A 27748-nucleotide genomic window follows, 5' to 3' on the forward strand; every position below is an offset into this window, starting at 1 on the left:
TCCGGCTTGCAACTGGCGCTTTTCGTACGAGCCCCGTGGATAGTCTACTGGTGGAGGCCGGGGTTCCCCCGCTGCGGATTCGCCGCCATCGACTGCTCGCCGACTATGCTGTCCACGTGCATTGCTCGCCAGGCCATCCCAATCGTCGCCTGCTTTTCCCTGCCATGGTCCTCCATCTGCCCGAACGGCGACCTAGGTCTGGGCTTTCCGTCGCTGTCCGCGTTCAGTCCCTGCTGTCGGAATTGGGTTCATTCCCTCTTCCGCCTCCCTTCCGGGTCCGTGCACCTACGCCTCCCTGGTGTTTGTCCCGGCCGTCCGTCCGTCTGGACTTGGCACAGGGACCCAAGGACTCGGTTCCGCCTGTGGCCCTCCGTCGCCCTTTTCTTGCTCTCCTCGCCTCATTTTCAGACTGGGAGACTGTCTACCCTGATGGTTCCCTGGTTGATGGTCGCACTGCCTACTCTTTTGCTCATGGTGCCCATGTTGAGCAGCGCTCCTTGCCGGCTGGCAGCAGTATTTTTACTGCAGAGCTGGTGGCCATATTGCGTGCTCTTGAGCATATGCGTTTCTGCTCAGGTAGGTCCGTCGTGATCTGCAGTGACTCCCTGAGCAGCCTTCAGGCCATCGACCGCTGCTATCCCTCCTCTCCTCTGGTGTCCTCCATTCAGGAGTCTGTTTCCGCCATTGCCCATTCTGGTCGTTCGGTGGTCCTGGTTTGGACGCCCGGTCATGTTGGCATCCCAGGGAACGAACGTGTAGACAGGCTGGCCAAAGGGGCGATCGACGCCCCGGCTTTGGAGATCGGCCTTACGGCTTGCGACCAGCAGCTGGTGTTGCGCCGTAAGCTGATTGGGATGTGGGCTGCTGAGTGGCGTGGCATGACAGCCCCGAATAAACTGCGGGCTGTCAAGGAGACGACCGATGTGTGGCGGTCCTCCCTGCGGGCTTCTCGCAGGGACTCAGTAGTCCTGTGTTGGCTACGCATCGGCCATACATACCTGACGCACGGCCATCTGTTGCGTCAGGAGGATCCCCCCTTGTGTCGGTGTGGGTCCCGGCTGACGGTCGGCCACATTTTGCTGGAGTGTCCTCGACTGCGCACACTCCGGCAATCTTTTAATCTCCCGGGCACTTTGGCTTTGGTTTTATCCGACGATGCCTCCATGGCTGACACTGTTTTACATTTTATCCGTCGTAGTCCTTTTTATGGTTCGATTTAGGGAGGTCCTGCGCCTTTCCCTTTCTGTGTCTTTTGTCCTTGTGTCTGTTGCTGTTCTGGTGTGCCGTCAGATGGTTGACTCTTTCCTTTTTTTTTCTCATGGTCAGTCAACCAGTCTCCGGCCATCCTCCTTTCTTCTGTTTCTTTCTGTCTGGTGTTACTCTGTCCTGTTCTTGTCTGTAGTGTTTCTTGCTGCATTTGTGTTCTTTTAGCGCCTGGGGGGACATCTCCTCCCCCTTTGGTTTTTATCTGCTCCGTAGGTTTTCGGCTCGCCTGATTTTGGAATGGGGGACTGATGACCTTCGCTGTTTAGTCCCCCTTAAACATACCAACAACCACCACCACTGAGTTTCTGACAAGTGCTACACAGCTCCCACTACAGTTTTTACCATGCACACTTCCCTCCAATATTAGGCTGATCAAAAATGGTTCAGAATGTGTACTACCAACTGAATTCTTCTTTCAGGCAAGCTATAGCAAAAATCTGTTTTCATCCACTCCTATTCACTACTTTCTCATTAGTTGTGCAATCTACCCAACTTATGTTCAGCGTAATTGCCGTTTCGTTTCTGTACAAATTGTATACAAGGTGTGATTCAGAAGTTTAAAGACTGATTCATTTCTGAGTAGGGGAGCACGCGCGAACCGGTTCCGTCATGTGGGGGAAGTAGTGGGGGTCTCACGGAACGAACTGACGCTGCACCAGTTGCCTCCGGAACCCTGGAGAGTGTGCATGGCTTGCAGCCTGAGAGCCGGCTGGTGTGGCCGTGCGGTTCTAGGCGCTACAGTCTGGAACCGCACGACCGCAACGGTCGCAGGTTCGAATCCTGCCTCGGGCATGGATGTGTGTGACGTCCTTAGGTTAGTCAGGTTTAAGAAGTTCTAAGTTCTAGGGGACTGATGGCCTCAGCAGTTAAGTTCCATAGTGCTCAGAGCCATTTGAACCATTTGCAGCCTGAGTACGTGTCATTGACCTCGGTCGAAAAATGGGAGAGGCGAAAATGGACCAGCACTTGGAGCAGCGTTATGCGATTCAGTTTTGCGTGTGAGTGAACAAAACCGCCACGGAGACTCTCTGTATGATTCGAGGAGCCTCTAAGGAAGAAGCCATGTCCGTGCAATGGTCTTCATGTGGCACAAACGTTTCAAAGATGGCCGCGGGAATGTTGAAGACGACGACCGCTCTGGGAGGCCATCATTAAGCCGAACGGATCAAAATGTGGAGAGAGTGCGGGAACTTTCAAACAACGACCGTCGCCTTACTACTAGACTAATTGCCGATGAACTGGGACTCAGTCAGAGTACGGTGTTGAGGATTGTGTCGGAGAATTTGATGATGCGAAAAGTGTGTGCCAAACTGGTGCCAAAAGTTTGTCGGTGGATCACAAGAAATGGCAACCCATAAGACGTTGGGTGCACAGCCCCGCTACTCAACAGTAAGTAGCATGCAAGATCTTGGTGCACCATGGACAAACAAAAAACACCACATAAGGCGTCCTTCCCCAAATGACACGACCTATCAACAGAAATTTGGAAAAGGTGGAGGTCAAACCCGAGAGGGGACCATCACTGAAATTCCAAAATGTTGGAGACTCCTTTTAGTCACCTCTTATGACAGGCAGGAATACCGCAGGTCAGTTCCAACCCCGAACCCGCAGGGGGGGGGGGGGGGGGGAATCTACTCCTTGGCATAGTCAGGGAGTTAACAGTGCAGTCATCAGTAGAGCGATCCTTGTGTGGTCAGGGGGCTAGAACCAACAGGGTACATGGCGGCCCCACCACAACAGACTGGCTACTGCGCTGCATATCAGGTGCAAACGAGGTAAGAAGTCCAATATCGTCGTCAGTGCAGAAAGTGATACTGCTCACTGGAAAGAAGAAAACTCTCTCAGGAGGGTGACCTCACTCAACGGCTGGAGAATGAGCGAAAATGCAGAGCCACATCGACGAAGGATGCGAGATGGACACGATGCACCATGTAAGGCGCCCTTCCCCAGTTGGCTCGCTCTTTGGAAAAATTTGGAAGTGTGGAGGTCAGACCCTACAGGGGACCATCACATAAAGGCCAAAGCGTGTGAGACTCCTTTTAGTCGCCTCTTACGACAGGCAGGAATATCTCAGGTCTATTCTAACCCCAGGGCCTGCAGGGGGAGAGGAGTGTTCAATAAGTAATGCAACGCATATTTTCGTCTGAAAGAATGTTGGTTTTATTCAGGATTCCAATAACCTTATTATGCCCCACTGTTTTGGCTACAAAACCCTATTTTTCAACATAATCTCCTTTCACTGCAACGATCTAACGCCACCTTACTGGGAGGGCCTATATTCCCTCACGGTATAACTCTACTGGTCGATGCCAGAGCCAACAATAACCTCCCCTTCATCGACCTACTGCTTCTCCCGGAGTTCATTGAGGCAAAGAGATGGAATCGGAAAGTGCGAGGTCGGTGCCTGTAGAATGGATCAGGAAGGATAGTCCAATGAAGTTTTGTGAGTTCCTCTCGGGTGTGCAGCCTTGTGTGAGGCGTTGCGTTGTCATGGAGTAGAAGTTTGCATTTCGTGGCTTCAGTTTCCGAAGGTAGCGCAATACACTTTACAGTTGATCGTTGCACCAAATGGGAGCAAATCAATCAGAATAACCCCTCCAGAGTCCCAGGAGACCGTCGCCGTGACTCCACCGGCTGAAGGTGCGGCTTTGAACTTTTCCTTCGGAGGAGAGGTGGTGTAGCGCCACTCCACGAATGATTTTGTTTCCGGTACGAAGTGATGAACGCTTGTTTCTTCGCCTGTGACGATGTTCGACCAAAAATTGTCTCGATCAGCCGCGTAACACGCAAGCAATTCCTCCTTTGCTACAAGAGTGTCACAACTACCAAGAGAGACGTCCAGTTGAGCAGCGAAGTATTAATTTTGATCCGACGATCACCTAAAACGTCAGCGTCCACTCGTTCCAATATTGTAGTAGTCACAGCTGTGGGCGGCCATCCGGCACGTGGGATTTCGGATAGGTTTTCGTGACCTACTTGCTATGATGACAGACGCCTCGCTCAACGACTCACCGTGCTTTTGTTCCCTGCTAGGTCTCCGTAAACGTTCTGCAAGCGGCCATGAATGTCTGCCGTGCTCTGGTCTTCCGACAAAAGAAACTCAGTGGCAACTCTCTGCTTGGAATGCACCTCCGTTACAGACGCATTTTGAAGACTACGTATTGCGCCGGCACCTGTCGGAAATTTATGAAACTATAGAGCAGGGGTCTCCAAACTGCGGCCCACGGGCCGAAACCGGCCCGCGAGGGCCGGCAAACCGTCCTGCGTTAGCTGGCCGGTCAACCGCGGTATCCGGCCCGCCAAATATTTGGCAACAATTGAGTTTTCGAGGTCTATCGCGACCAATACACCGCGACATTGTCGGAGCTCTATCTTGACAAAGCGGAAGGTCATGGTTAAAATTGTGGCTATCCACAATAAACAGACAGACCATTCTCCGTGCGATAGTGAAAAAAAAGAACGGTTAACAGACTAGTTTGGCGAAAACATTTTAAGTAAAAAAGTTCTTTGCATTTTATTCTATTCACGAGTCTGGTGCAGTCTTTTAAAATGGACGCCACTTCGGCGACTAGCCTTATTAATCAATCATTATGGAAGATGCTTCTTAAGCAAGGTTTCACTTTCTTTTGATTACGTTGTAAAATACATACAGAAAGTGCAGTGACTTACTTTTCTGTCGGTGAAATTCGCCAGAATAAAATACGCCAGAATTTCTGTCAGGTACGTCCACCAATCAAAATTATGTAATTAAATAAAAATCGTAGTTTGTTTCAGCGCTAGCTATTCCCACAACCTTAGATTTTTGCGATTTCATCTTTCCTTTAGCCTTACATTACGGTGATCATGGAGTGCTTGGGTGCTTTAATCCCACTAGGTAGATCTTGGCCCTTATGACTTCGTGGAGGAGTCAATGAGGCCCGCGGACTAAAAAGTATGGAGACCCTTGCTATAGAGGATGAAGCGGGAAATTTCCACGATGTGCCACAACAAATTCAGTATTTTTTCAACCGACACTGGCCGAGAAAAAATGTTTTGCATTACTTATTGAACGCCCCTAGTATTTATTTGTACTGAAACACCCTTCATCTATAGGCGCATTTTCTTCATCCGTATTGTAGTTTTCTACCCTCATCTATCACTTTTCCGTAATCTCAATGTTTTTGAAGTGTTGGCAGAAGAGCCAACACTGTGTTGCTAGAGGAGGCCGAAATGCACGCGTTTAATTACACGCAGACTGGCGTGAGGTCTGGAACAGGTCATAGAAATAAGACTAGCAAAGCAGGAGGTAACTGGTATAATACTTAACTTTAATCCATAATCGGTGTACATCGCTCTTGTACAGATATAATCTCCATTTCAATATACACTGGTAATGGCGCCTTGCTAGGTCGTAGCCAATGACAGCTGAAGGCTATGCTAACTATCGTCTCGGCAAATGAGAGCGTATTGGTCAGTGTAGCTTCGCTAGCTACGTCGGCTGTACAACTGGGGCGAGTGCTAGTAAGTCTCTCTAGGCCTGCCGTGTGGTGGCGCTCGGTCTGCTATCACTGACAGTGGCGACACACGGGTCCGACGCATATAATGGACCGCGCCCGATTTAAAGGCTACCACCTAGCAAGTGTGGTGTCTGGCGGTGACACCACAGTTTTCATTGTTATCCATCCGTCATTGTGATTCATCTGCATAAAGTAATTAAAGAAATTGAGGAATGGTTGATCAATTTTTTCTGTATTGTTCCAAATTAAATGAGTGATTATTGTGTGTACTGTCTACCGAACATAACTTCAGATTACAGCGCATTACTGAGACGTTTCTGAAGCTTTGGTATACTAGCGAAGTATTAGTTTCTTTGGTTTTCATTTAAGAGTTTAGAGATAGATGTCCTGAACTATCTTGTTCAATAATTACCACGCTATCGCTCTTTTATGGGGGAGCAGAAAGTAGCTGAAGAGTAAGGCAGATAACATATCAGAGAAGACAGAGTTAACATCAAAAGCGGAAGAGTTTTTTTTTTTTTCTTCCAGCACGGTAAGCAATCCCTGCTGCAGATCTCTCCCTGAGCGCTTTGTGCCCAGCCGATGGGCGTCTGAGACACGTAAAGGGTCTGGAGGCAGACCTCAAAGGCGGCGAGAGGCGGTCGATAAGCTCTGTGGAGAGGAGGACAGGATCGGCTGCGGACTAGGGAGTGGGTTTCCGTGTAGCGCAGCAGCTGCCAGTTTCCGACACCTCTCCTCACCTCTTGTAACACAGCGCCGTCTGCTGTATGGACCCCACTGTGTTGTAGCAGCCCCCCCCCCCTTTCCCCCTCCACACCCGTCACCATTTCCATCTCCCGCAACCCAACTCGGCTGCTTGACTGTCGTAAGCCGTCACACGCGGGACCACGAACGGTTTCCAGATCAGCGACCACACACGACTGCCACAGCCTGGGATAACAAGATTCCGGCTGACGTGTCTGATGTACTGTCTTGAATTACTTTCATCACTTTCCGAAATTCCATTCAATCCTGTGACGGGAAGCCATTTTCAAATCATCGATGCAGACATCAGTCCCTCATTGGATGGGAATCCTCGAATGTGATAAATTATTAACACTCTTGAAATCACGCCCTTTCCAGCGAAGTTCTTATCAGCAAGAAGGTATATTTCGCTGAGATTCTTTTTGTCTGACCTGCTATAAGACTTATTTCTCCGAATGTAAGCAACAAGGTGGTTACAATTAAACTGTTGCCACTTGAGCCAGTGTAGACGGGAAACTATTTACCGCATGGATATTTATTTATTTATTTATTTCATTAACAGTACAGAGTAACCCACCGCCTTGAAATGTAAGGTGTATCGGATGCTTCTAAATCTAACAGTAAAGACTTTTCGTTGTTACAATCTAATTGGTATGCAGTTGTTAATGCATTTTTTAAATATAATACACTACTGGCCATTAAAGTTGCTACACCACGAAGATGACGTGCTACAGACGCGATATAATAACCGACAGGAAGCAGATGCTGTGATATGCAAATGATCAGCTTTTCAGAGCATTCACACAAGGTTGGCGCCGGTGGCGACACCTACAATGTGCTAACATGAGGAAAGGTTCCAATGGTTCAAATGGCTCTGAGCACTATGGGACTCAACTGCTGAGGTCATTAGTCTCCTAGAACTTAGAACTAGTTAAACCTAACTAACCTAAGGACATCACACACATCCATGCCCGATGCAGGATTCGAACCTGCGACCGTAGCGGTCTCGCGGTGCCAGACTGCAGCGCCAGAACCGCGCGGCCACTTCGGCCGGCTCATGAGGAAAGTTTCCAACCAATTTCTCATACACAAACAGCAGGTGACCGGCGTTGCCTGGTGAAACGTTGATGTGATGCCTCATGTAAGGAGGAGAAATGCGTTCCATTACGTTACGACTCTGAATAAGGTCGGGTTGAAGCCTATCGGGATTGCGGTTTATCGTATCGCGACATTCCTGCTCGCCTTGGTCGAGATCCAATGACTGTTAGCAGGATATGGGATCGGTGGGTTCAGGAGGGTAATACGGAACGCCGTGCTGGATCCCAACGGCCTCGTATCACTAGCAGTCGAGATGACAGGCATCTTATCCGCAAGGCTGTAACGGATCGTGCAGCCACGTCTCGATCCCTGAGTCAACAGATGGGGACGTTTGCAAGACAACAACCATTTGCACGAACAGTTCAACGACGTTTGCAGCAGCATGGACTATCAGCTCGGAGACCGTGGCTGCGGTTACCCTTGACGCTGCATCACAAACAGGAGCGCCTGCGATGGTGTACTCAACGACGAACCTGGGTGCACAAGTCGCGAAACGTCATTTTTTCGGATGAATCCAGGTTCTGTTTAAAGCATCATGATGGTTGCATGCGTGTTTGGCGACATCGCGGTGAACGCACATTGGAAGCCTGTATTCGTCATCGCCATACTGGCGTATCACCCGGCGTGACGGTATGGGGTGCCATTGGTTACATGTCTCGGTCACCTCTTGTTCACATTGACGGCACTTTGAACAGTGGACGTTACATTTCAGATGTGTTACGACCCTTGGCTCTACTCTTCGTTCGATCCCTGCGAAACCCTACATTTCTGCAGGATAATGCACGACCGCATGTTGCAGGTACTGTACTGGCCTTTCTGGATACAGAAAATGGTCGACTGCTGCCCTGGCCAGCACATTCTCCAGATCTCTCACCAACTGAAAACGTCTGGTCAATGGTGGCCGAGCAACTGGCTCGTCACAATACGCCAGTCACTACTCTTGATGAACTGTGGTATCGTGTTGAAGCTGCATGGGCATCTGTACCTGTACACGCCATCCAAGCTCTGTTTGACTCAATGCCCAGGCGTATCAAGGCCGTTATTACGGCCAGAGGTGGTTGTTCTGGGTACTGAATTCTCAGGATGTATGCACTCAAATTACGTGAAAATGTAATCACATGTCAGTTGTAGTATAATACATTTGTCCAATGAATACTCGTTTATCATCTCAGTTCTATTTGGTGTAGCAATTTTAATGGCCATTAGTGTATAAAGAGCATAATATATAAATATTTCTCTAAGGTTACAGCGAATTGAATGCTCAACAATTGTTAAAGTGGTTCTATATAATTTGTTTCTGTCTAGTTGATGAGAATATAATTTACATAATGCAAATGTCTAAGAAAAATAAAAAAAAAAGATAATGTAATACAATGGGTTCCCAACTTTATACGGATGGTCTTCAGACTGTGCGCTGCAGGATTTGCGTCGTTAGTAATTTTAACGTTATTACCTGCCGTTAGGCGCCAGCACTGGAACGGAGACGTAGGGTTGAAGCGCATGCATCATTTCCCTGCACACAGGAACAGTAGTGGCGGCCAGTGCCTGTAGCCACTGCAGGGGCTGGGGCAGTAGGCTTACACACGAAGACAGTGATGGCTTCCAGTCAAATTGTTCCAGTGGCAGCCAGTAGCTAGCGTGTGTGAGGACGTGGTGAGTGCAACATTGTTCGACGATGTGTGAGATCGTGGAGGAGGATGATGAAGAATCTGTTATTGAGGTTGGTTACGTTAAGAGCTTCAGGAAACATTAACAAAAAATTGGTGGTGCTGCGATAAAGACTAGGTGTGTCTTAGAGTTCACCAGGAGCTTTGTCTGCAGTACTTCGAGGACCCTCTAGAGAACCTATATGAGAATAAGTTGTGTGGCAATTCAGCGAACTGTATAACTTACCTGAACACAAAATATCAAAACCAGATACGCAGATGAGAAAATCAAGTTCTGCCCATTCAAAACAATACGGGGCCTTATGATATTTAGTCAGTGGAGACAGTTACGAAACTCACATTCAAGAGGTCACCAGTGTACGTTGCGTTTATAGCCTTTATAGGAGCTCCAAAAAAAGTACATACTGAGAACCGTGGCCCCTAGTCCCACAGAGTTACTCTTTAAATTCATCGCCGGCCGCGGTGGCCGAGCGGTTCTAGGCACTTCAGTCCGGAACCGCGCTGCTGCTACGTCGCGGGTTCGAATCCTGCCTCGGGCATGGATGTGTGTGATGTCCTCAGGTTAGTTAGTGCTAAGTCTAGGGGACTGATGACCTTAGATGTTAAGTCCCATAGTGCTTAGAGCCATTTGAATTTTAAATTCATCACAGAACTCTCCCACTTCGCCTTGTTGCCATAATCATAATTACGTATGTTCCATAATAGTTGATAGTTTACCTAAATTTCTAAACATATAAGTATATTGTCGGAATTCTATTTTAACTAGCAATTGGTTTTGACTGTGCTTCGTCAGATACTGAAGACAAATGGTTCAAATGGCTATGAGCACTATGGGACTTAGCTTCTGAGGTAATCAGTCCCCTAGAACTTAGAACTACTTAAACCTAACTAACCTAAGGACATCACTCACACCCATGCTCGAGGCAGGATTCGAACCTGCGACCGTAGCGGTCGCGCGGTTCCAGACTGTAGTGCCTAGAACCGCCGGCCACTCCGGCCGGCTACTGAAGACATTTTACAAGGAAAGTATAATAAGCGTAACAGTAGTTCCTCCATCAACAGTTTAGCACAGCAGGAACTACCAACTTTGTAATTAGGACTCTAAAAGCCATTTACAGTAGGTGGGTCTAATGGGCTGGTTAACTTTACGAAATTCAATTTGGGAGTGTTGGGTAGGCCTATATGGATTCGTCACATTAAGCCTTTTCTTACTGAATTGTGATTCAAATAAGAAATGAGACTCTTTCACATCCTTATTAAGGTTATTATGGCTATTATTAAACTTACGCAACGGATTATTTGTTACTTTACAAATGCCATCGGATTTCACAAAATCTAAGGTTTTACTGATATTATCTCAATCGTACATCAACACAATGGGTTGCCCTCTTCAGCCTTAATACCAAATACTTTATTCTCATGTAACTTAACATTATGATTGCTCAGTGTTGCACCAGTAACATTTTGAGTACCAGCTCTACACCTGTCTTTTTGGACGACCTACGAAGTCTTCGCTGCAGTTTCTGTTTGTAAGAACTTCGAGATGTTGCTTTGTTTATAGGCACTTGTGACTTCAGTTATTGTTATTGTTACTTCATTACTACTACCACACGCACTTCATGGCACATCAAAATTAATATCTGAAAGTTTCTCTTTCAAACTGTAATCCAATATGTGATCCAAAAACTCAACGCCAGTTAAGACTACAGTGTCGAAAACTTCCATTCACAGATACGTAGCTCAGTGACGAAGAAAATATGATGAGTACAGGGAGTATGGATCACTGACGATTGAGAAAAAAATATCGAATGAGCGATTTTGTGGCGGCGTTCGTAGCGACAAGCAATTCGCTGTAGAAACGGCTTACGAAGTCACCGCCACACTTTTAATAGCGGGCCGACAGGTCCGCTGGAACAGTGAACAGAAAGATGAAAACCCAAACACTCTGATTAAATAAAAGTCGGTACTTATCCTTATTAACGAAGATACAGAAACACAGTAGTGAACTCCGTGTCTACAGAAATCTGTCTAGTTCGAGTCGGAGCGGCTAGGTCAGCGTCGGCTGACGACAAACAACAACTCTGCTGCGATGAACACACAACTGACTAGCAAGTACACAATTCGGTGGCGAGTATACCACTGAGCGGCGAATACAGAACTGTCCTAGCGCTCGCGACTCCAGCGCTTAAGAAACCAGAAGCCAGCGGTGGCGCGCGCAGACTTGCGGCGATTTCCTGTCTCGCTGGCGCTGCTTATGCGGACGGCGTCCGGACTTTGATGCTGCCAACCTTTTTGGCAGCGGGCTCGGGTGGCATTACTGGCTAGGATATAACAAGCGAGGTCTACATAACTTACCACTGCAGCGCATATTTGCCTGTGCAGACTCGTGTTCATTTGTGCATCGCTTAAAGTGGCTTTGTAGCTGTGGATAAATTTCATATAATGTCACGCAGACTTTGTGGTGGTGGCAGTTACTTTGAACAGTTATAAACATAAATTCCTGTTGCAGATTTAAGTTGTTTATGTGGATAAAAACCTAAATATTCATTTCCGACAGTTACTCCTTTCTTCACAGCAGTCAGTATCTACAATTCTAGTTCTGATTCGTTGGTTCAAATGGCTCTGAGCACTATGGGACTTAACAAAATGGCTCTGAGCACTATGCGACTTAACTTCTGAGGTCATCAGTCGCCTAGAACTTAGAACTAATCAAACCTAACTAACCTAAGGACATCACACACATCCATGCCCGAGGCAGGATTCGAACCTGCGACCGTAGCGGTCGCTCGGTTCCAGACTGTAGCGCCTAGAACCGCACGGCCACTCCGGCCGGCTGGGACTTAACATCTGAGGTCATCAGTCCCCTAGAACTTAGAATTACTTAAACCTAACTAACCTAAGGACAGCACACACATCCATGCCCGAGGCAGGATTCTAACCTGCGACCGTAGCGGCGCGCGGTTCCAGACTGAAGCGCCTAGAACCGCTCGGCCACAATCATAGGTGCTGATTTGCATGACGTATGATGTTTTGTGATACTATTCGCGAATGATGCTGTTGCATAAAATGCTGTCACAAAGCCTAAAAACTGTAGCGAAACGTAGCATACCTGCAGAGAAATGACACTTGGAGGAACTGACAGTTGGTCCTCAACAAAAACGAATATAACATGTCTTGCATACATAGCAGAAAGGTCGATTACTGTTTGAGTACTCGATTAGTGATAAATCACTGAAAATCACATTCGTTAAATATCTAGGAGCTTACAGCAGGAACGGCCTGAAGTTGTAGGACGACATAAATCTAGGTGCAGTAAAGGTAGTTTCCAGTCCGTGATTGATTAATAGTTTATTAAGGTAATGTGTTTCACCTACGAAGTACGAAGCAAACAAATCCAGCGTTCGATGGATTCTTGAGTCTTGGTGGTCACTCTGGGATCTGGCTCGTCATCAGAGCATCACGGAGATATCCAGCCAGCTCAAAGAAACAAGAAGAGAGGAACTGTATATTTCGAGAATATCTGCTGCTAAAATTCCAACAGCGTAAGTTCCGAGGTCACACAGTACATTACGTCCTCCAACATGCGCCCTGCAGAATGATGATGAAGATAAATGAGATCAATTGAGCTACTTCGAATGCTTAACGGACGTTCACACGAAATACAGTGACACACATAGACACATCAACACTCATACAGATATATACATGCAGGGTGATCCATTGATCTTGACCGGGCCAAATATCTCATGAAATAAGCGTCAAATGAAAAAACTACAAAGAACGAAACTTGTCTAGGTGGAAGGGGGAAACCAGATGGCGCTATGGTTGGCCCACTAGATGGCGCTGCCATAGGTCAAATGGGTATTAACTGCGTTTTTTTAAAAATATGAATCCCCATTTTTATTACATATTCGTGTAGTAAGTAAAGAATTATGAATGCTTTAGCTGCATCACTTTTTCCGCTTTGTGATAGATGGCGCTGTAATAGTCACAAACATATGGGTCACAATTTTAGGCGAACAGTTGGTAACAGGTAGGTTTTTTAAATTAAAATACAGAACGAAGGTACGTTTGAACATTTTATTTCGGTTGTTCCAATGTGATACATGTACCTCTGTGACCTTATCATTTCTGAGAACGCATGCTGTTTCAGCGTGATTAACTATAAATACCACATTAATGCAATAAATGCTCAAAATGATGTCCGTCAACCTCAATGCATTTGGCAATACGTGTAACGACATTCCTCTCAACAGCGAGTAGTTCGCCTTCTGTAATGTTCGCATGTGCATTGCCAATGCGCTGACGCATGTTGTCATGCGTTGTCGGTGGATCACGATTGCAAATATCCTTCAACTTTCCCCACAGAAAGAAACCCGGGGACGTCAGATCCGGTGAACGTGCGGGCCGTGGTATCGTGCTTCGACGACAGATCCACCTGTCATGAAATATGCTATTCAGTACCCCTTCAACCGCACTCGAGCTATGTGCCGGACATCCATCATATTGGAAGTACATCGCCATTCTGTCATGCAGTGAAACATCTTGTAGTAACATCGGTAGAATATTACGTAGAAAATGAGAATACACTGCACCATTTAGATTGCCATCGATAAAATGGGGGCCAATTATCCTTCCTCCCATAATGCCGCACCATACATTAACCCGCCAAGGTCGCTGATGTTCCACTTGTCGCAGCCATCTCGGATTTTTCCGTTGCCCAATTGTGCATATTAAGCCGGTTTACGTTACCTCTGTTGGGGTGAATGACGCTTCGTCGCTAAATAGAACGCGTGCAAAAACTCTGTCATCGTACCGTAATTTCTCTTGTGCCCAGTGGAAGAACTGTACACGACGTTCAAAGTCGTTGCCATGCAATTCCTGGTGCATAGAAATATCGTACGGGTGCAATCGATGTTGATGTAGCATTCTCAACACCGACGTTTCTAAGATTCCCGATTCTCGCGCAATTTGTCTGCTACTGATGTGCGGATTAGTCGCTATAGCAGCTAAAACACCTACTTGGGCATCATCATTTGTTGCAGGTCGTGGTTGACGTTTCACATGTGGCTAAACACTTCCTGTTTCCTTAAATAACGTAACTATCCGGCGAACAGTCCGGACACTTGGATGATGTCGTCCAGGATACCGAGCAGCATACATAGCACACGCGTGTTGGGCATTTTGATCACAATAGCCATACATCAACACGATATCGACCTTTTCCGCAATTGGTAAACGGTCCAGTTTACCACGGGTACTGTATCACGAAGCAAATACAGTCCGAACTGGCGGAATGTTACGTGATACCACGTACTTATACGTTTGTGACTATTACAGCGCCATCTATCACAAAATGAAACAAGTGATCCAATTAAAACATTCATGTTTCTTTATGTACTACACGAATACGTAATAAAAAATGGGGGCTCCTTTTTAAAAAAACACAGTTGATAGCCGTTTGACCTGTGGCAGCGCCATCTAGCGGGCCAACCATAGCGCCATCTGGTTTCCCCCTTGAAGCTAGACGAGTTTCGTTCTTTGTAGTTTTTCGTTTGATGCTTATTTCGTGAGATATTTGGCCCAGTCACTATCAATGGACCTCCCTGTATATTCAACGACGGAAAAAATATCGCAACACAAAAAAAAAAATCAATTTAGAGTAATGAAATTTCTGGAATGCACTTATCTGGGTAACATATTTAAGTCATTAACATTGCAAGATTACAAGTTAAAGTTCGCGTGCGACAAGCCATTGTAAATGTGTAATGCTGGTACATTAAAAACCGGTGTAACCGCCAGAACGATGACTGAAGACATGCAAACGTGCAAGCATTGTGTTTTCAGGCGCCGTATGCCACTTTGTGGGACTGAGTTCGATGCCTGTTGCTCTTGGTCGGTCAATACAGGGACGGCCAATAGTGTTTGTGAATGTCGCAGGGTGTGTTCCGATGATGTCGCACACATGCTGAACTGGAGACAGATCTGGTGATCGAGCAGGCCGAGGCAACGTGTTGACTTACAACAGCGTTATGTGGGCGAGGTCAATCTTGTTGGGAATTACCCCCTGGAATGCTGCACATGAATGGAATGCCAGCACAACAGGTGGAATCACCAAATTGCTGTACGAATTTGCAGTCAGGGTGCGTGGGATAACCCCGAGAGTGCTGCTGCTGTCATACAAAATCACACCAATTCCAGGGGTAGCCCCAGTGTGAGTAACACGCAGACAGATTGGATGCAGGCCCTCTCCTAACCAACACACGGCCATCACTGGCATCGAGGCAGAAGTAGCCTTCATCAGAAATAACAATAGACCTCAAATCAGCCCTCCAGTGAGCCCCTGTTTGACACCACTGCAACCACAAATGGCGGCGTATTGGGGTCAGTGTAACGTACGCTACAGGGCGTATGGCTCGGAGGTGTCCTTGAAGTAACCGATTTTTTAACAGCTCGTTGTGTCTCTGTGGTGTCAACCGCTGCTCAGATTGCTGCTTCAGATGCAGTACGTTGTGCCAGAGCCATACGCCGAACACAATGATCTTCCCTCTCTGTAGTACCGTTTGGGTTGGCTCTGAGCGCTATGGGACTCAACATCTTAGGTCATAAGTCCCCTAGAACTTAGAACTTCTTAAACCCAACCAACCCAAGGACACCACACACACCCACGCCCGAGTCAGGACTCGAACCTGCGACCGCAGCAGCCCCGCGGCTCCGGACTGCAGCGCCAGAACCGCACGGCCACCGCGGCCGGCACCGTTTGGGCCCAGTCTTATTGCGACCGCACATTTCCGGTACCACCGCTGCAAGAAATCATGTACAGTTCTACAGTCTTGCCAATTCTTTGTGCAATATCACAGAAGGAACATCCAGTTCTCGTAGCCCTATTACACGATCTGGTTCAAACTCAGAGGTTGATAATTGCGTCTTTGTCTCCTTAAAGGAATTCTTGACTAACATCAACTCATCATGTAGAATCTCAAAGGTATTTAAATCAGACCTGATTTGCGTCCTCATTGTGGACGTATGTTGCAAGTGCTACTCTTAACGTGAAGAGGTTGGTACAGTAGAGGAATTCATGGTGGGCCGCACCAAACCAGTCAGAACACCACTCTTATGCAACTGGTGAGAAATTTGGATAGACATCATCTTCCCTATGTAGAAACATGCCTACCAATTTTAGTTTGAGTTGCACCGTTCCTCCTTGGTGTTGCGTTTTTTTTTTGTTTTTTTTTCATCAATGTACGTACATACAGGTAAACGTAAGTTTAATTTTTTCTGGGATAATGGACAGTACTGTCGCAGAAATGTATTAAAATAGGTATAGTTCTCCGGATTCAACGAAGATCTTCAGGAGGGTTCTCTGTTTATCAGGTGACTCTGGAACTGGAAATACCCTCACAAATACCACCACTCGGGAACCCCACTTCCAGGCTTGACTGAAAAAAAGTTCTACAACGTCCCGGCCAGCTCTCGTGTATCGGAAATCAGAGACTTAAAAAAAAGTTTGCTTTTTCTGTATTCTCTTTGCGAATTTTGAATGGGAAGGTAAATTGGACTCGTACACGAAATGCCATTGACAGCACACTTTTCTTTGCTTCTGAATGTAGTCGTAGAATCATTTTATAACGTTGTGCATCCTTTCCAAAAAAAAAAAAAAAACACTTTGTTGTTGTTGTTGTCTTCAGTCCTGAGACTGGTTTGATGCAGCTCTCCATGCTACTCTATCTTGTGCAAGCTTCTTCATCTCCCAGTACTTACTGCAGCACACATCCTTCTGAATCTGCTTAACTGTATTCATCTCTTGGTCTCTTATACTATGTTTTCTGCCCTTTTCAGGTTATTGCTGAGATCACTTTGCAGTCAGCAGCTCGATGAGTGACGGTTGTGACAGTGGCGGTGGGGACACCGGCGGAGGTTGCGACAGTGGGGGTGGCTTCTCCGGAGGCGGAGACTCCTCCTGGAGCGGTGGGGGCGGCGGTGGAGACCACGGCAGCAGCGACAGTCACCACCACTCGTCCAGCCACTGGGGCGGTGGCGACCACAGCTCCAACCACTGGGGCAGCGACAACAAGACCGAGTCCAGCACCGACAACAACGACTGGTGGAAGTCGTATGGGGCTGGAGCCGGAGCTGACACAGGTGAACTGAGCTGTCTAATGTGAGCGTCATTTATGACGGCGGCCGAGTTTAGGTTCGTTCTGCGCATCTGACGTCACAAAATACAGTCAGCCAACGACGTTGCCAGAGCTCGACTGCAGTGCAGAGCACGGACGAGTGTCCTCAGTTTTAGAAACGTTCAGTCATAAATAAATTCAACAAAAGCAATGTCTTGATAGCAGACTTTCTTTTATAGAAAGTTTGGAAAAAGCATTCTTTATACCAATTGCTTCATACTCTATTAATTAATTAAACCAAACAAGCAACAAGCCTCCTAATTCAGGTGATAGCAAGGAAAGGTGTTTGTATCATTCTCACTAACCGCTTTTTCGCAATAAAGAAGAGCGGTAATTGTTTATTTCCTATTGTACTTCGATGAAACGTGAATAATTCATAATCATACCAACAGTGTTTGTCGGTGTTTTGCGTAATGTTTTAAAGTCCTCCGGTAGTAATATTGAATGACGAGCTGCGTTAGCGTAATGGTTGAAGTGCATGGCTGCGAAGCAAAGGGTTCTGAGTTCAAACTTTGATCAGTGCTTAATATCTTTTTTATTTTAAAAACAATATCGAAGTGTCTTACTCCATGAATTTTATTCGTTTGAATGTAATTTTTTGAAATTTCTAGTGGCAACTAAAATCGACTATACGGAAAGTATACGCTATGGACTTTTGCCTTTGCAAACGCTTCAAAATCTCGTGCAATGGTTTACTACATCTACTGCTGCACAATAACTGCGTTGAACATCGAAACAAAATTAAGTCATTTATGGGGGGAAGTTATCAGTCAAGAAGATGTGTAAAAATCAAATTTTTGGGCCAAGTAGTTTTTGTGAAATCGAACGATAAAGTGTGTCAAAGCAGTCGGAACACCATGTGTCTGCACAGGCGAGCAGTGCAATGATGACAAAATCGCGCACATCGCGGAATGCGGGGAGCACGTCTCTGTAGCAGCGAAAGGGTTAATGCGGCCGTGGTGGCTTTACTTCATAAACAGCGCGCTCCCCCCTAAACGTAAGTTTGCGAACTATATTATGGCGCTGCTTCTCTTGGCACGTACAACTGGCAACGCAGCAATTTCCCGCGTCTGGGCGAGCATGCGTGAACCGCCAAGATAAAAGAATTGAACTATAATAGAATCACGGGAAGGGCGGGGCGGGAGCCACGTGGAAAGCGACCACATCCCACGTGACCTGTGGTCCCTGCTCCACTAGACTGCGGCTGCTAAATACAGAAGGGTCCAAAAAAATGTATCCACTGTTTAAAAGTCCATAACTGGCAAACTAATTGACGAAGTTGTCTCATCTTTAGTAGTGTAATAGTTTGTAGTTCCGGCAATAGCCACACAAACGTTGTTTTGCGTTGTTTTGTTTAGTCAGATGACACACGCCAGAGAGTCAGTGTTTTCTTCTTAGTTGCACGTAGCCGGCCGGCCGGTGTGGCCGAGCGGTTTTAGGCGCTTCAGTCTGGAACCGCCCAACCACTACGGTCGCAGGTTCGAATCCTGCCTCGGGTATGGACGTGTGTGTTGTCCTTAGGTTAGTTAGGTTTAAGTAGTTCTAAGTCTAGGGGACTGATGACCTCAGATGTGAAGTCCCATAGTACTCAGAGCCAGTTGAACCATTTTTTTGCACCTAGTTACTCGAGTAAACATGGCTGGCGCAAGACTTACATTCGACGGAAGGAAGTCAGTTTTGAAGTGGTGTTTTAAGTACGAAAACATTAATGAGATTCAACGGCAATGGCGAAATGACTATCAAACAGAGCCACCGACACGTTTAACGATTCATCGCATTCGAGACAAATTTGAAACCGAAGGCTGTGTTAAAGATGTACACAAACAACGATCTGGACGACCTGTAACAGTAACAACTCCAGCTAACTCCCCTCGTGTGTTACAACAATTCACTCGCTCACCACAGAAGTCTCCGAGACAATGTGCCCGTAAAACTGGAGTGAGTCGCTCAAGTGTTCGGCAAATTTCGAAGACAGCAAAGTGGAAGTGCCACATCCCACGATTGCTACACGCAATGAACGAGGACGACCCAGATCGTAGAATGGAGCACTGCGAGTGGTTTACTAACATGGTGCTCAAGGATGAAGAGTTTGCAGAGATGATTGTGTGGTCTGATGAGGCACAGTTCAAACTCAGTGGTACAGTAAATCGCCACAATTGCATCTACTGGGCCGCCGAAAATCCGAACGTCCATGTAGACAAAGCCGTGAATTTTCCAGTAGTAAATGTGTGGTGTGGGTTGTCTTACCGGGGCTTGATTGGGCCATTCTTCTTTGACGGCACAGTTACCGGTGAGGTGTACCTTCAGAAGCTTCAGACATCCATTTTACCTGCCATCCAAGACTTGTATGGAGACGGAAGAGTTTACTTTCCACAAGATGGTGCCCCAGCCCACTACCAAAAACGTGTTAGGGCGTATCTCGACGAAAATCTACCAGGAAGATGGATAGGCCGTAGAGGTGCTGTGGAGTATCCACCACATTCCCCAGACCTAACCCATCTGGACTTTTACTTGTGGGGAGCACTAAAGGACGTCGTTTATCGAAAAAAGCCACGCACATGGAAAGAACTTCGAGAATCCATCGTACATTCATGTGCAAATATCCAACTGAACACGTTGCAGTCAGTAGTTCGTGCTGCAGTGCGGCGGCATCGTTTGTGTATGGATGTTAATGGTGACCGTTTCGAACACCTACAGTGATATCTTTAAGTTGGCCTTTAAGCTACACTTTCACCAAAAATGAGACAACTCCGTCAATTCGTTTGCAAGTTATGGACTTTTAAACAGTGGATACATTTTTTTAGACCCCTCTGTATTACCTGTAGAGTTAGAAGTTCCTGTACACTCCGCGCTCAGGGGATGTACTACAACCCCCTATGTATCGCTCACACGGGGATGGTGAGGATAAGACTAGAATAATTACTGCACGCACAGAGGCCTTCAATCATTCTTCCCACGCTCCATACATGAATGGAACACGAAGAGAACCTAATAACTCATCCAATGGGACGTATCCTCTGCCATGCACCTCATGGTGGTGTGCAGACTACATGGGAGATGCAAATGTAGATGAAGGGGCAACAGATCCTTCAACTTGGCCAGATCAGCCGTGTTCATATTGATGAAGTGCCGTGGAATGTGTAAAAAAGAAGCATTCATATGGTGTGCTGGATGCTATGAAAATTATTGGTTTTCATGTTTCTATGACGTTTATAACTCTGGCTAGTGTGAGACCACATCTGTGGTATAAAATACCCGATAGTCTAAATAAAGGGTATTTGAAATTCGTTTTTGCCCTAATAATTCAATTCGTTATGTTTTATTCACTTAAACAACCTTTACTTACAGTCGATCATTAAGAATTCATATTTGCAATGAATACTGGAATTCTGCGTGCAGTGCATAATTAGAAACAATGTGAATTTTTCATAACAATGATGCTTAGATATGTGTCAGTTAGCATAAATTTGATGAATTTTATATTTAAAAGATGTAGGTGTTCCGAAGAGAACGAAAAAAAGGAAGATCGAAGTGAGATTTGAACCATCGATCCACGGAATGTATCATAACGCTACTGGTTCAGCTACGAATCCTTAACTGTAGTAATGCAGTTGCTTGGGAAGCTTCAAAGCCGAATTCTTCTGTAAACTTGAGAAAAACAATGAGAACTTCCACGCATGTTTTTCACTACGGAGCACGAAGCAGCGTCAACCATTTTCACACAGCGCGACACTCAGAACACAGCAGAACAGAGACTGTGACTGTAAACGATTCTTGAAATAAAAACCACGTAGCTAACGCATGATCGAGAAAAACTTTAATGGCTGTTAATACATTATAATATCTTAAATTTCATTTAGCTTTACTCAGTAATAAGATGTCTAATACATAAGTAGGACCTACTTACAACAGCGTAACAATACCAGTGTACCTGTACTACGGCTGCTGATCAATCATCACGTTTGTGTTTGTTTATGTTATGTTGATTCTTATAATGAACAATGCATAATTCAAAACAGTGTATTGTGTATTGGAGTATTTACATGTAAAAATCACAGATCCAGCGTACCTGTGTGCTCACCAACGTGCGTTTCTCGCAGACCTATTCATCTCCGTGTCCTCCATGACATTGTGCGGAGCATCTGAGGATTTACGATTCCAAAGGCTTTTTCGATGCTTCAGAAATTTGATATGCAAATGGTGTCGTCTCATATTGGCCCCAAAATATAGGAATCTGAAACATACGAATGACTGAAAATGAGGCTCTCCTCTTATGCTCTCAGCCTAATCCTGATCAGACTCGGTGCCTGATGTAGTCTATTTTCCTGACGCTCGGCGCCTGTTGCCTGTGCTAATTGTCTTGCAGAGGTGCGGTCTGTTTAATATTTGGCGATCGGAAAGAGAAGTGCAGAGGGTGCTTAAATATTCGAGCATCGGACCGCGAGGAAGGTCTATTCGACATGGAAGTTAAACTGTACCTTACACTATCCTCCAGGGCGCTGAAATTCCCGTCATTTCATCTTTCAATTAGCGAGCTCAATTTGTTACCCCCCCCCCCCCCCCCCAAATCACGTTGTGTAACCACGCCTCCCAGTCTTCGTACAGGGTGAAAATTTACGAACTTGCAGCGGCTGACGTGTAACTTGGAAACTCCCCCTTCACTCCCTGGTATAGCATCTTTAGAAAGAACGCACACCAAGTTTCATCCATATTGGTCTATTTCTTTGTGTTTGGCATTCGTGTGAATCAGGGAAGTCGAGTGAGTGTCAAAAAATGGACGAAGAAGAATTTTGTGTGGTGATTAAACATTACTTAATGAAAGGCAAAATGCCTCAGGAGACTAAAGAGAAGCTTGATAAACATTACGATGACTCTGCACCTTCGATTAGAACAGTTTATAAGTGGTTTCAAAATTTTCGGAGTGGCAATATGGGCACAAGTGATGCTGAACGTTCTGGACGCCCTGTGGAGATTACGACTCCAGAAGTCATTGATAAAATCCATGATATGGTGGTGGATGACGGAAGAGTTAAGGTGCATGAGGTTGCTAGTGCTGTGGGCATCTCGATTCAACGGGTACATAATATTTAGCATAAACATTTGGACATGAGAAAGCTATCCGCAAGATGGGTTCCGCGATGGCTCGCGCTTGACCAAAAACGGAATCGTGTGAAGTGTTGCAAGGATGGTTCGTAGCTGTTCAGGAAGAATCCACAGGACTTTAAGCGTCGTTTCGTCACTGTGGATGGAACATGGATACATTTCTATACTCCTCAGACCAAACAAAAATCTAAATAATGGGTTACCAAGGGAGAATCTGCACCAAAAAAAGGCGAAGACCAGTCCTTCGGCCGGAAAGGTTATGGCGACTGTCTTTTGTGATTCGCAAGCGATAATCTTCATTACTATCTGGAAAAGGGTAAAACTGTTACAGGTGCAAATTATTCATTGTTATTGGGCGGTTTGAAAACCGAGCTGCAAGAAAAACGCCGGTGATTGGACCGCAAAAAAGTGGCCCTCTTGCTATCTGTCAGACTTTAGACTGGATAGCCTTTTCTGAACACTTAAATCTGTTAAGTTTCACATACAGGTTGCAGGTGAAGCGTCCTCTCTTATTTTGAGCACCTGGTCGCGAAGAATTATAGATCTTTTGTACAATTCTTCATTAGTCTTGTACCGAGGTTAAGTCACATGGAACTAAATCATTCCCCATATTGAGCTGTCTGGTGAGGTAAGGTCTGAACATCGTGTTGGTCGTCTCAGTGGGTGTAGAGGGTCTTATGAACACGCTCCATCCCGCAGCCTAAAAATTATCCATTAAGGAACTCACACACATGTTTTGTGAAGTTTACTGAAGCTCAGTCTTGTTGTAATCATATGTGATCCGTGACTTCCTTGTCTTTGAGCTAAGGCATTAACCACGTTTGCATTTCCAAATAAGAATTACCATTCACATACCCGTAAAAAAATTTGGTCAGAAAGGGTGTTACGACTACATCCAAGCCCATATAATAACATGAAATGAGTTATTTCGCAACGTAACATTACACACACTATCCTATTGTGACTAAATATGAGTGTACATAGAAAGTGACGAATACACTTCATGCCGTGAAATTTGCCACCAGAAAGTGAATGTGAGCCAAGTATAACAGATACTGACGATTTCACTAACGATAGGAGATGGCAAACTTACTCAAAGCGCAACAAAAGTGGAAAATTACTTGAAAGTGACACAATTAAATTTGAACACGTTCGTGACACAGTTAACTATATACAACACGACCACCAAGTGTTCTAAATCGGAGCTCCGAGTGTTATAAATCGCACCTTATAAGTCAGATTTCTCCAGAGAGAAAAGCCTTTGCCATCTGTAAAATAATTTGCCTAATAAATCATAAATATTTAGCCTGTGTGGTGAAACCAATGGTCCACGTAGTCTCAGCAGCAAGAAATCTCTGAATAACTGCATCCTCTTTAACTTTACAAAATTTTATAAAACGAGAAATTCTAACGGAAAACGCATGTACATTGTAATCTTCAGTTCAGCTCCAAGCAAAGGCAATAAGCACACCACTCCTTCAAAGTGCATGAGAATCCTAACTTACAGCCAACTAAAGCACACCATCTCTTGAAAGTATATGAGAATGCTACCATGGAGCCAACTATATGTGGCTGAAATTAGTCTTAAATTGGTAATACGAGGAAAAGGCATGAATTAATAAATTTGTGAAATCTAATTGCAATAAATAAACAGTGTAATATACCAGTAGTTCGTTAATTCAACTTCGTCATGGTGGTGACGAATAATTATCGACTAAGAATAGTTAACATGTTTTCTAACAACATCTCTGATTACCAAAGACATAATGTCACAAAGCGCGTGGAACCTTGGCAATGAGTGGAAAAATACTATTAAGTCACTTGAGTTTACAGAGTCCTAATACGGCGAGGGAATCCGGTCACCGTTTGTTCTGAATGGAGTAAAATGCGAACGCAGACAAAATATTTTGCAAAAACACGCGAACCGGTGTCTTTACCTAACGTGATGCCTACCGCAATTTCTAGTCGTATGAAGGCAATCACAATGCTTGCGGCTGGCTGTAATCTCACCACAATACCGATCCTTGGTGTTCGAAAGTCTTCATTTGCACTCTAGATAAATGTCTGCGAAACTACTTGCTACAGCGTGCTGCACCGGACGACGAGCAGAATAGCATGACGGGACAGAATCGAAATCTACCGTCTAGCGTTCCCATTGGCTCAGATGACTCTAAGCACTATGGGACTTAACATCTGAGGTCATCAGTCCCCTAGACTTAGAACTACTTAAACCTAACTAACCTAAGGAGCAACAGCGCGGTTCCGGACTGAAGCACCTAGAACCGCTCGGCCACAGCGGCCAGCTGCTGGGGAGAGATTCGCCGATTATTGTGTATGTAAACTGACGAGCGAGCAGTTCTGGAGGTGGGGTAACTGACCTTTACCCAGGAGAAAGTCAAAACAGTCATACAGGATGACTAGCAGAGCAAGGCAGTGTGCGGAGATTTACGTAGACTCTCTTCATACATATGTGTAGCCTCATTAGTCACTAATTTCTGTATTCCAATTAGGGTTAACACATTTTGTGGAAAATAAATACTTCCTAGATGCGTCTGTGTACAACGCATTTTGTGGAAAATAAACACTCTCGAGGTGTGTCTGCACAGTGAAACACTAATGATTTGCAAGGCGTGCTGCGGAAGAGTCGTTATGATTTTGAAATACACTCCTGGAAATGGAAAAAAGAACACATTGACACCGGTGTGTCAGACCCACCATACTTGCTCCGGACACTGCGAGAGGGCTGTACAAGCAATGATCACACGCACGTCACAGCGGACACACCAGGAACCGCGGTGTTGGCCGTAGAATGGCGCTAGCTGCGCAGCATTTGTGCACCGTCGCCGTCAGTGTCAGCCAGTTTGCCGTGGCATACGGAGCTCCATCGCAGTCTTTAACACTGGTAGCATGCCGCGACAGCGTGGACGTGAACCGTATGTGCAGTTGACGGACTTTGAGCGAGGGCGTATAGTGGGCATGCGGGAGGCCGGGTGGACGTACCGCCGAATTGCTCAACACGTGGGGCGTGAGGTCTCCACAGTACATCGATGTTGTCGCCAGTGGTCGGCGGAAGGTGCGCGTGCCCGTCGACCTGGGACCGGACCGCAGCGACGCACGGATGCACGCCAAGACCGTAGGATCCTACGCAGTGCCGTAGGGGACCGCACCGCCACTTCCCAGCAAATTAGGGACACTGTTGCTCCTGGGGTATCGGAGAGGACCATTCGCAACCGTCTCCATGAAGCTGGGCTACGGTCCCGCACACCGTTAGGCCGTCTTCCGCTCACGCCCCAACATCGTGCAGCCCGCCTCCAGTGGTGTCGCGACAGGCGTGAATGGAGGGACGAATGGAGACGTGTCGTCTTCAGCGATGAGAGTCGCTTCTGCCTTGGTGCCAATGATGGTCGTATGCGTGTTTGGCTCCGTGCAGGTGAGCGCCACAATCAGGACTGCATACGACCGAGGCACACAGGGCCAACACCCGGCATCGGTGTGGGGAGCGATCTCCTACACTGGCCGTACACCACTGGTGATCGTCGAGGGGACACTGAATAGTGCACGGTACATCTAAACCGTCATCGAACCCATCGTTCTACCATTCCTAGACCGGCAAGGGAACTTGCTGTTCCAACAGGACAATGCATGTCCGCATGTATCCCGTGCCACCCAACGTGCTCTAGAAGGTGTAAGTCAACTACCCTGGCCAGCAAGATCTCCGGATCTGTCCCCCATTGAGCATGTTTGGGACTGGATGAAGCGTAGTCTCACGCGGTCTGCACGTCCAGCACGAACGCTGGTCCAAATGAGGCGCCAGGTGGAAATGGCATGGCAAGCCGATCCACAGGACTACATCCAGCATCTCTACGATCGTCTCCATGGGAGAATAGCAGCCTGCATTGCTGCGAAAGGTGGATATACACTGTACTAGTGCCGACATTGTGCATGCTCTGTTGCCTGTGTCTATGTGCCTGTGGTTCTGTCAGTGTGATCATGTGATGTATCTGACCCCAGGAATGTGTCAATAAAGTTTCCCCTTCCTGGGACAATGAATTCACGGTGTTCTTATTTCAATTTCCAGGAGTGTAGTATGTAGTAGCTTCCCATGACATAGTGAAGTAGAGAGAATAGGGACATGGTTTCTCACTCTCCATTTTGCAGACACACAAATGAGCGAAGTTAGTCATCTCATTCTGGCGATCTCCCTTCCCTCACATTTCTACCCTCCACCGCCACTCCTTTCCAACACTAGCAGTCACAGCCCAAGAACACAATTTATACCTCAGTGGGAGGGATATTGTACAGTCTTGAATAGTCGTGCGGGTGTCACCCAGCGATTTTCTTTCTGTTATGTTGTTGCCTGTACGGGTTTTCCACAGATGTGAATTTGTAAAGCTTCGAGTTCCACTTTAAAGGTCAGTATTTCACTATTGATGTTTGAACGTGGCTATTGTTAGGGAGTGTAAAAATACGTTTATCCACATTGTGTGCTATTGTTGTCAATTATCACCAACACAACCATTGGTGTTACCACTTCCGCTTCTATGTCAATAGCTAAGTTATTTATTTTTCAAATTTTTATTCAGTAAAAATGGAGATAAAGCCATGAAAATAACTACTTTCCTAACCAATAATGAATAGGAACTTACAAAACCCCTGATATAAAGGAGATATCAAGCACCACAGGTACCTAAGATCAGGAGGCATGGCCTTGCATTGCATGGAACGGAGAAGACTGTAAACATGACACAAGAGTTTAATATAATAGTGCTTCCGTCCAAGATCAAAGCAGGATATGAAATTATCACAGTCCGGCTGTGTATTCTGAACCCAATGCACTGCTACTAGTATCATCACCCAGCCAAATGTGTCACCTGTGGTAGGGATGCACACAAGGGCGATTGTCCGCCTCCTTTTCCCCACTGTATCAACTGAAATGGCGGCCATGCCACCTCCTCACGGGATTGTCCCTTGTATCTTTATGAGCGAGCTGTACAAGAAATCCGGGTAAAGTAAAAAGTGCCCTACCCAGTAGCTTGTAAGTTACTGGCTAGTTGCAAACCATGCATTCTCCCATCTGGCACATATAGTCCTTTTCTTGTTATCTTTCGCTCCATGAAGGACATGGCCACACAAACATGCCACCTCAAATTCATCTCTGAGGTTGTGAAGTCGCCCAGTGTCAAGGTAGCATCTTCAT

General features: G+C 46.1%; 1 protein-coding gene across 1 annotated transcript in view; it reads left to right on the forward strand.

Annotated features, from left to right (window-relative positions):
- LOC124802622 (uncharacterized transmembrane protein DDB_G0289901-like) overlaps positions 1-27748 on the forward strand; it is a 100113-nt gene that overhangs the window by 66347 nt on the left and 6018 nt on the right. The window contains exon 2 of the mRNA XM_047263511.1: positions 17111-17413. Coding sequence (XP_047119467.1) covers positions 17146-17413 — 268 coding nt within the window. The 5' untranslated portion in view covers positions 17111-17145. The remainder of the gene's footprint in view (positions 1-17110; positions 17414-27748) is intronic.

Source organism: Schistocerca piceifrons, chromosome 6 (genome assembly GCF_021461385.2).
Source record: "Schistocerca piceifrons isolate TAMUIC-IGC-003096 chromosome 6, iqSchPice1.1, whole genome shotgun sequence".
Classification (NCBI taxonomy): Eukaryota; Metazoa; Arthropoda; class Insecta; order Orthoptera; family Acrididae; genus Schistocerca; species Schistocerca piceifrons.